General features: G+C 53.2%; 1 protein-coding gene across 1 annotated transcript in view; it reads right to left on the reverse strand.

Annotated features, from left to right (window-relative positions):
* Positions 1–10,082, reverse strand: part of CCKBR (cholecystokinin B receptor) — a 103,475-nt gene extending 93,393 nt beyond the window's left edge. Inside the window, 1 exon segment of the mRNA XM_056552624.1 lies at positions 9,719–10,082. Coding sequence (XP_056408599.1) covers positions 9,719–9,899 — 181 coding nt within the window. The 5' untranslated portion in view covers positions 9,900–10,082.
* Positions 10,083–10,326: the final 244 nt, after the last annotated feature.

Consider the following 10,326-nt stretch of genomic DNA (forward strand, 5'->3'; position numbering starts at 1 on the left):
AGAGGAGAGGATAAAGTGGGATAGGAGAGGATATTGTGGGATAGGAGAGAATATATTGGGATAGGAGAGGATATAGTGGGATAGGAGAGGATATAGTGGGATAGGAGAGGATATAGTGGGATAGGAGAACATATAGTGGGAGAGGAGAGGATATAGTTGGAGAGGAGAGGATATAGTTGAATAGGACAGGATATAGTGGGAGAGGAGAAGATATAGTGGGATAGGAGAGGATATAGTGGGATAGGAGAGGATATAGTGGGATAGGAGAGGATATAGTGGGAGAGGAGAGGATATAGTGGGAGAGGAGAGGATATAGTGGGAGAGGAGAGGATATAGGGGGAGAGGAGAGGATATAGTGGGAGAGGAGAGGATATAGTGGGATAGGAGAGGATATAGTGGGATAGGAGAGGATATAGTGGGAGAGGAGAAGATATAGTGGGATAGGAGAGGATATAGTGGGATAGGAGAGGATATAGTGGGATAGGAGAGGATATAGTGGGGGAGGAGAGGATATAGTGGGATAGGAGAGGATATAGTGGGATAGGAGAGGATATAGTGGGATAGGAGAGGATATAGTGGGATAGGAGAGGATATAGTGGGAGAGGATATAGTGGGATAGGAGAGGATATAGTGGGAGAGGAGAGGATATAGTGGGAGAGGAGAGGATATAGTGGAATAGGAGAGGATATAGTGGGAGAGGAGAGGATATAGTGGGATAGGAGAGGATATAGTGGGATAGGAGAGGATATAGGGGGAGAGGAGAGGATATAGTGGGATAGGAGAGGATATAGTGGGATAGGAGAGGATATAGTGGGATAGGAGAGGATATAGTGGGAGAGGAGAGGATATAGGGGGATAGGAGAGGATATAGTGGGAGAGGAGAGGATATAGGGGGAGAGGAGAGGATATAGTGGGAGAGGAGAGGATATAGTGGGATAGGAGAGGATATAGTGGGAGAGGAGAGGATATAGGGGGATAGGAGAGGATATAGTGGGATAGGAGAGGATATAGTGGGATAGGAGAGGATATATGGGGATAGGAGAGGATATAGTGGGATAGAAGAGGATATAGTGGGAGAGGAGAGGATATAGTGGGAGAGGAGAGGATATAGTGGGAGAGGAGAGGATATAGTGGGAGAGGAGAGGATATAGTGGGAGAGGAGAGGAAATAGTGGGATAGGAGAGGATATAGTGGGAGAGGAAAGGATATAGTGGGATAGGAGAGGATATAGTGGGATAGGAGAGGATATAGTGGGATAGGAGAAGATATAGTGGGATAGGAGAAGATATAGTGGGATAGGAGAGGATATAGTGGGAGAGGAGAGGATATAGTGGGATAGGAGAGGATATAGGGGATAGGAGAGGATATAGTGGGATAGGAGAGGATATAGTGGGATAGGAGAGGATATAGGGGATAGGAGAAGATATAGTGGGATAGGAGAGGATATAGTGGGAGAGGAGAGGATATAGTGGGAGAGGAGAGGATATAGTGGGAGAGGAGAGGATATAGTGGGAGAGGAGAGGATATAGTGGGATAGAAGAGGATAAAGTGGGAGTGGAGAGGATATAGGGGGAGAGGAGAGGATATAGTGGGATAGGAGAGGATATAGTGGGATAGGAGAGGATATAGTGGGAGAGGAGAGGATATAGTGGAATAGGAGAGGATATAGTGGGTTATAAGAGGATAAAGTGGGAGTGGAGAGGATATAGTGGGATAGGAGAGGATATAGGGGGATAGGAGAGGATATAGTGGGATAGGAGAGGATATAGTGGGATAGGAGAGGATATAGTGGGAGTGGAGAGGATATAGTGGGATAGGAGAGGATATAGTGGGATAGGAGAGGATATAGTGGGAGAGGAGAGGATATAGTGGAATAGGAGAGGATATAGGGGGATAGGAGAGGATATAGTGGAATAGGAGAGGATATAGTGGGAGAGGAGAGGATATAGTGGGATAGGAGAGGATATAGTGGGAGAGGAGAGGATATAGTGGGATAGGAGAGGATATAGTGGGAGAGGAGAGGATATATGGGGAGAGGAGAGGATATAGTGGGAGAGGAGAGGATATAGTGGGATAGGAGAGGATATAGTGGGATAGGAGAGGATATAGTGGGAGAGGAGAGGATATAGGGGGATAGGAGAGGATAAAGTGGGAGAGGAGAGGATATAGTGGGATAGGAGAGGATATAGTGGGATAGGAGAGGATATAGTGGGAGAGGAGAGGATATATGGGGAGAGGAGAGGATATAGTGGGAGAGGAGAGGATATAGTGGGAGAGGAGAAGATATAGTGGGATAGGAGAGGATATAGGGGGATAGGAGAGGATATAGTGGGATAGGAGAGGATATAGGGGGAGAGGAGAGGATATAGTGGGATAGGAGAGGATATAGTGGGATAGGAGAGGATATAGTGGGAGAGGAGAAGATATAGTGGGATAGGAGAGGATATAGGGGGATAGGAGAGGATATAGTGGGATAGGAGAAGATATAGGGGGATAGGAGAGGATATAGTGGGATAGGAGAGGATATAGTGGGATAGGAGAGGATATAGGGGGATAGGAGAGGATATAGTGGGATAGGAGAGGATATAGTGGGATAGGAGAAGATATAGGGGGACAGGAGAGGATATAGTGGGAGAGGAGAGGATATAGTGGGATAGGAGAAGATATAGGGGGATAGGAGAGGATATAGTGGGATAGGAGAGGATATAGTGGGATAGGAGAGGATATAGGGGGAGAGGAGAGGATATAGGGGGATAGGAGAGGATATAGGGGGAGAGGAGAGGATATAGTGGGATAGGAGAGGATATAGTGGGATAGGAGAGGATATAGGGGGATAGGAGAGGATATAGGGGGAGAGGAGAGGATATAGGGGGATAGGAGAGGATATAGTGGGATAGGAGAGGATATAGGGGGATTAGGGATAACAGGGCTCCACATGGAAAAATATTGCACTGAGCTATAATAAGAAGTTGGTTAGAATCATTTGGCCGCAGCGGTTACTGGAATATTCTCCATCTATGTTGGGTCAGATACACTCGGTAACCATTGTTCTACTCTTTCCTCCAATGTTATGAGAAGCCAAGTCTTGTAATATTTGCTCCCTGTCCTGCACCCCATATTTTCTCTGTTATTCCCCAATCACCCTGCCTAGTATCAACTGCCCCATCATGTACCCCATGTCCCCTGTCAGTATCCTCTGCCCCATCATGTACCCCATGTCCCCTGTCAGTATCCTCTGCCCCATCATGTACCCCATGTCCCCTGTCAGTATCCTCTGCCCCATCATGTACCCCATGTCCCCTGTCAGTATCCTCTGCCCATCATGTACCCCACGTCCCCTGTCAGTATCCTCTGCCCCATCATGTACCCCATGTCCCCGGTCAGTATCCTCTGCCCCATCATGTACCCCATGTCCCCTGTCAGTATCCTCTGCCCCATCATGTACCCCACGTCCCCTGTCAGTATCATCTGCCCCATCATGTACCCCATGTCCCCTGTCAGTATCCTCTGCCCCATCATGTACCCCACGTCCCCTGTCAGTATCCTCTGCCCCATCATGTACCCCATGTTCCCTGTCAGTATCCTCTGCCCCATCATGTACCCCATGTCCCCTGTCAGTATCCTCTGCCCCATCATGTACCCCACGTCCCCTGTCAGTATCCTCTGCCCCATCATGTACCCCATGTTCCCTGTCAGTATCCTCTGCCCCATCATGTACCCCATGTTCCCTGTCAGTATCCTCTGCCCCATCATGTACCCCATGTTCCCTGTCAGTATCCTCTGCCCCATCATGTACCCCATGTCCCCTGTCAGTATCCTCTGCCCCATCATGTACCCCACGTCCCCTGTCAGTATCTTCTGCCCCATCATGTACCCCATGTTCCCTGTCAGTATCCTCTGCCCCATCATGTACCCCATGTCCCCTGTCAGTATCCTCTGCCCCATCATGTACCCCACGTCCCCTGTCAGTATCTTCTGCCCCATCATGTACCCCATGTTCCCTGTCAGTATCTTCTGCCCCATCATGTACCCCATGTTCCCTGTCAGTATCCTCTGCCCCATCATGTACCCCATGTCCCCTGTCAGTATCCTCTGCCCCATCATGTACCCCACGTCCCCTGTCAGTATCCTCTGCCCATCATGTACCCCACGTCCCCTGTCAGTATCCTCTGCCCCATCATGTACCCCATGTTCCCTGTCAGTATCCTCTGCCCCATCATGTACCCCATGTTCCCTGTCAGTATCCTCTGCCCCATCATGTACCCCATGTTCCCTGTCAGTATCCTCTGCCCCGTCATGTACCCCATGTCCCCTGTCAGTATCCTCTGCCCCGTCATGTACCCCATGTTCCCTGTCAGTAACCTCTGCCCCATCATGTACCCCATGTCCCCTGTCAGTATCCTCTGCCCCATCATGTACCCCATGTTCCCTGTCAGTATCCTCTGCCCCATCATGTACCCCATGTTCCCTGTCAGTATCCTCTGCCCCATCATGTACCCCATGTCCCCTGTCAGTATCCTCTGCCCCATCGTGTACCCCATGTCCCCTGTCAGTATCCTCTGCCCCATCGTGTACCCCACGTTCCCTGTCAGTATCCTCTGCCCCATCGTGTACCCCATGTCCCCTGTCAGTATCCTCTGCCCCATCGTGTACCCCATGTTCCCTGTCAGTATCCTCTGCCCCATTGTGTACCCCATGTTCCCTGTCAGTATCCTCTGCCCCATCGTGTACCCCATGTTCCCTGTCAGTATCCTCTGCCCCATCGTGTACCCCATGTTCCCTGTCAGTATCCTCTGCCCCATCATGTACCCCATGTCCCGTCAGTATCCTCTGCCCCATCATGTACCCCATGTTCCCTGTCAGTATCCTCTGCCCCATCATGTACCCCATGTCCCCTGTCAGTATCCTCTGCCCCATCATGTACCCCATGTCCCCTGTCAGTATCCTCTGCCCCATCATGTACCCCATGTCCCCTGTCAGTATCCTCTGCCCCATCATGTACCCCATGTCCCCTGTCAGTATCCTCTGCCCATCATGTACCCCATGTCCCCTGTCAGTATCATCTGCCCCATCATGTACCCCATGTTCCCTGTCAGTATCCTCTGCCCATCATGTACCCCATGTCCCCTGTCAGTATCCTCTGCCCCATCATTAACCCCATGTTCCCTGTCAGTATCCTCTGCCCCATCGTGTACCCCATGTTCCCTGTCAGTATCCTCTGCCCCATCGTGTACCCCATGTCCCCTGTCAGTATCCTCTGCCCCATCGTGTACCCCATGTTCCCTGTCAGTATCCTCTGCCCCATCGTGTACCCCATGTCCCCTGTCAGTATCCTCTGCCCCATCGTGTACCCCATGTCCCCTGTCAGTATCCTCTGCCCCATCGTGTACCCCATGTCCCCTGTCAGTATCCTCTGCCCCATCGTGTACCCCATGCTCCCTGTCAGTATCCTCTGCCCCATCGTGTACCCCATGTTCCCTGTCAGTATCCTCTGCCCCATCGTGTACCCCATGTTCCCTGTCAGTATCATCTGCCCCATCGTGTACCCCATGTTCCCTGTCAGTATCCTCTGCCCCATCATGTACCCCATGTCCCCTGTCAGTATCCTCTGCCCCATCGTGTACCCCATGTTCCCTGTCAGTATCATCTGCCCCATCGTGTACCCCATGTCCCCTGTCAGTATCCTCTGCCCCATCGTGTACCCCATGTTCCCTGTCAGTATCCTCTGCCCCATCGTGTACCCCATGTCCCCTGTCAGTATCCTCTGCCCCATCGTGTACCCCATGTCCCCTGTCAGTATCCTCTGCCCCATCGTGTACCCCATGTCCCCTGTCAGTATCCTCTGCCCCATCATTAACCCCATGTTCCCTGTCAGTATCCTCTGCCCCATCATGTACCCCATGTTCCCTGTCAGTATCCTCTGCCCCATCATGTACCCCATGTCCCCTGTCAGTATCCTCTGCCCCATCGTGTACCCCATGTCCCCTGTCAGTATCCTCTGCTCCATCGTGTACCCCATGTCCCCTGTCAGTATCCTCTGCTCCATCGTGTACCCCATGTTCCCTGTCAGTATTCTCTGCCCCATCGTGTACCCCATGTCCCCTGTCAGTATCCTCTGCCCCATCGTGTACCCCATGTCCCCTGTCAGTATCCTCTGCCCCATCGTGTACCCCATGTCCCCTGTCAGTATCCTCTGCCCATCGTGTACCCCATGTCCCCTGTCAGTATCCTCTGCCCCATCGTGTACCCCATGTCCCCTGTCAGTATCCTCTGCCCCATCGTGTACCCCATGTCCCCTGTCAGTATCCTCTGCCCCATCATTAACCCCATGTTCCCTGTCAGTATCCTCTGCCCCATCATGTACCCCATGTTCCCTGTCAGTATCCTCTGCCCCATCATGTACCCCATGTCCCCTGTCAGTATCCTCTGCCCCATCGTGTACCCCATGTCCCCTGTCAGTATCCTCTGCTCCATCGTGTACCCCATGTTCCCTGTCAGTATCCTCTGCCCCATCGTGTACCCCATGTCCCCTGTCAGTATCCTCTGCCCCATCGTGTACCCCATGTCCCCTGTCAGTATCCTCTGCCCCATCGTGTACCCCATGTCCCCTGTCAGTATCCTCTGCCCCATCATGTACCCCATGTTCTCTGTCAGTATCCTCTGCCCCATCATGTACCCCATGTCCCCTGTCAGTATCCTCTGCCCCATCATGTACCCCATGTCCCCTGTCAGTATCCTCTGCCCCATCATGTACCCCATGTCCCCTGTTAGTATCCTCTGCCCCATCATGTACCCCATGTTCCCTGTCAGTATCCTCTGCACCATCATGTACCCCATGTCCCCTGTCAGTATCCTCTGCCCCATCATGTACCCCATGTTCCCTGTCAGTATCCTCTGCCCCATCATGTACCCCATGTTCCCTGTCAGTATCCTCTGCCCCATCATGTACCCCATGTTCCCTGTCAGTATCCTCTGCCCCATCATGTACCCCATGTTCCCTGTCAGTATCCTCTGCCCCATCATGTACCCCATGTTCCCTGTCAGTATCCTCTGCCCCGTCATGTACCCCATGTTCCCTGTCAGTATCCTCTGCCCCGTCATGTACCCCACGTTCCCTGTCAGTATCCTCTGCCCCGTCATGTACCCCACGTTCCCTGTCAGTATCCTCTGCCCCATCATGTACCCCACGTCCCCTGTCAGTATCCTCTGCCCCATCATGTACCCCACGTCCCCTGTCAGTATCCTCTGCCCCATCGTGTACCCCATGTTCCCTGTCAGTATCCTCTGCCCCATCGTGTACCCCATGTTCCCTGTCAGTATCCTCTGCCCCATCGTGTACCCCATGTCCCCTGTCAGTGTCCTCTGCCCCATCGTGTACCCCATGTCCCCTGTCAGTATCCTCTGCCCCATCATGTACCCCACGTCCCCTGTCAGTATCCTCTGCCCCGTCATGTACCCCATGTTCCCTGTCAGTATCCTCTGCCCCGTCATGTACCCCATGTTCCCTGTCAGTATCCTCTGCCCCATCATGTACCCCACGTCCCCTGTCAGTATCCTCTGCCCATCATGTACCCCACGTCCCCTGTCAGTATCCTCTGCCCCATCATGTACCCCATGTTCCCTGTCAGTATCCTCTGCCCCATCATGTACCCCATGTTCCCTGTCAGTATCTTCTGCCCCATCATGTACCCCACGTCCCCTGTCAGTATCCTCTGCCCCATCATGTACCCCACGTTCCCTGTCAGTATCCTCTGCCCCATCATGTACCCCACGTTCCCTGTCAGTATCCTCTGCCCCATCATGTACCCCACGTTCCCTGTCAGTATCCTCTGCCCCATCATGTACCCCACGTTCCCTGTCAGTATCCTCTGCCCCATCATGTACCCCATGTTCCCTGTCAGTATCCTCTGCCCCATCATGTACCCCATGTTCCCTGTCAGTATCCTCTGCCCCATCGTGTACCCCATGTTCCCTGTCAGTATCCTCTGCCCATCATGTACCCCATGTTCCCTGTCAGTATCCTCTGCCCCATCATGTACCCCACGTTCCCTGTCAGTATCCTCTGCCCCATCATGTACCCCACGTTCCCTGTCAGTATCCTCTGCCCCATCGTGTACCCCACGTTCCCTGTCAGTATCCTCTGCCCCATCGTGTACCCCACGTTCCCTGTCAGTATCCTCTGCCCCATCATGTACCCCATGTTCCCTGTCAGTATCCTCTGCCCCATCGTGTACCCCATGTTCCCTGTCAGTATCCTCTGCCCCATCGTGTACCCCATGTCCCCTGTCAGTATCCTCTGCCCCATCGTGTACCCCATGTCCCCTGTCAGTATCCTCTGCCCCATCGTGTACCCCATGTCCCCTGTCAGTATCCTCTGCCCCATCATGTACCCCATGTTCCCTGTCAGTATCCTCTGCCCCATCGTGTACCCCATGTCCCCTGTCAGTATCCTCTGCCCCATCATGTACCCCATGTTCCCTGTCAGTATCCTCTGCCCCATCGTGTACCCCATGTTCCCTGTCAGTATCCTCTGCCCCATCGTGTACCCCATGTTCCCTGTCAGTATCCTCTGCCCCATCGTGTACCCCATGTCCCCTGTCAGTATCCTCTGCCCCATCGTGTACCCCATGTCCCCTGTCAGTATCCTCTGCCCCATCGTGTACCCCATGTCCCCTGTCAGTATCCTCTGCCCCATCATGTACCCCATGTTTCCTGTCAGTATCCTCTGCCCCATCATGTACCCCATGTCCCCTGTCAGTATCCTCTGCCCATCATGTACCCCATGTCCCCTGTCAGTATCCTCTGCCCCATCATTAACCCCATGTTCCCTGTCAGTATCCTCTGCCCCATCATGTACCCCATGTTCCCTGTCAGTATCCTCTGCCCCATCATGTACCCCATGTCCCCTGTCAGTATCCTCTGCCCCATCATGTACCCCATGTTCCCTGTCAGTATCCTCTGCCCCATCATGTACCCCATGTTCCCTGTCAGTATCCTCTGCCCATCATGTACCCCATGTTCCCTGTCAGTATCCTCTGCCCCATCATGTACCCCATGTCCCCTGTCAGTATCCTCTGCCCCATCATGTACCCCATGTCCCCTGTCAGTATCCTCTGCCCCATCATGTACCCCATGTCCCCTGTCAGTATCCTCTGCCCCATCATGTACCCCATGTCCCCTGTCAGTATCCTCTGCCCCATCATTAACCCCATGTTCCCTGTCAGTATCCTCTGCCCCATCATTAACCCCATGTTCCCTGTCAGTATCCTCTGCCCCATCATTAACCCCACGTCCCCTGTCAGTATCCTCTGCCCCATCGTGTACCCCACGTCCCCTGTCAGTATCCTCTGCCCCATCATGTACCCCATGTTCCCTGTCAGTATCCTCTGCCCCATCATTAACCCCACGTCCCCTGTCAGTATCCTCTGTCCCATCGTGTACCCCACGTCCCCTGTCAGTATCCTCTGCCCCATCATGTACCCCACGTTCCCTGTCAGTATCCTCTGCCCCATCATGTACCCCATGTTCCCTGTCAGTATCCTCTGCCCCATCATGTACCCCTTGTTCCCTGTCAGTATCCTCTGCCCCATCATTAACCCCTTGTTCCCTGTCAGTATCCTCTGCCCCATCATGTACCCCTTGTTCCCTGTCAGTATCCTCTGCCCCATCATTAACCCCTTGTCCCCTGTCAGTATCCTCTGCCCATCATCCTCCTTACCTAGTGGGTTCTGAGTTCTCCGGGTGCCCAGGCTGTCACAGGTGAGGTTGAGGGCAGCTGTCAGGTTCCAGGTGGCATTACTGCTCAGGTTGTGCCAGTTGGGCAGTCGGGTGAGGAGGCTGCGGCGGCAGAGAAGGTCCTGCAGGGCACTCATGTTCCCGGGCAGACGTAGTGGGTCCATGTTGTCCAGCAGATCTCCTCCTTGGTCAGATGCCCTCAGTCATGGTGCCAGGCTGGCTCCTCTCTGTAGTGACAGGTGATCCCCCTGCGCTGCCATGTGCAGACTGCGACCTACAGCGCTCAGCCCCTCACTGCCTCCAGCGCTCCGTGCACTGTCACTAATGTAGCGGAGCAGCGCCCTCATGTGGCCGAGCACCGACACTGCACCTCTTACAATAATCAGTGGAATCTGCGCTCAGCTCTGGGATCGGCAGGTAACGCATTGTGTGCACTGGACACTACTCCGCATATCTTACACATACATTCCCTCCATTCTATATTATGGGTAAAGCAATTCTCAGAGGATTTCTGTATCTGCAGATGACATAGAAGATCAGTACAATGGTGGCTTCATGTCCATTGGTCTCAGTCGGGTTCTCTCCTCTCTC

Source organism: Hyla sarda, unplaced genomic scaffold (genome assembly GCF_029499605.1).
Source record: "Hyla sarda isolate aHylSar1 unplaced genomic scaffold, aHylSar1.hap1 scaffold_174, whole genome shotgun sequence".
NCBI classification, from domain to species: domain Eukaryota; kingdom Metazoa; phylum Chordata; class Amphibia; order Anura; family Hylidae; genus Hyla; species Hyla sarda.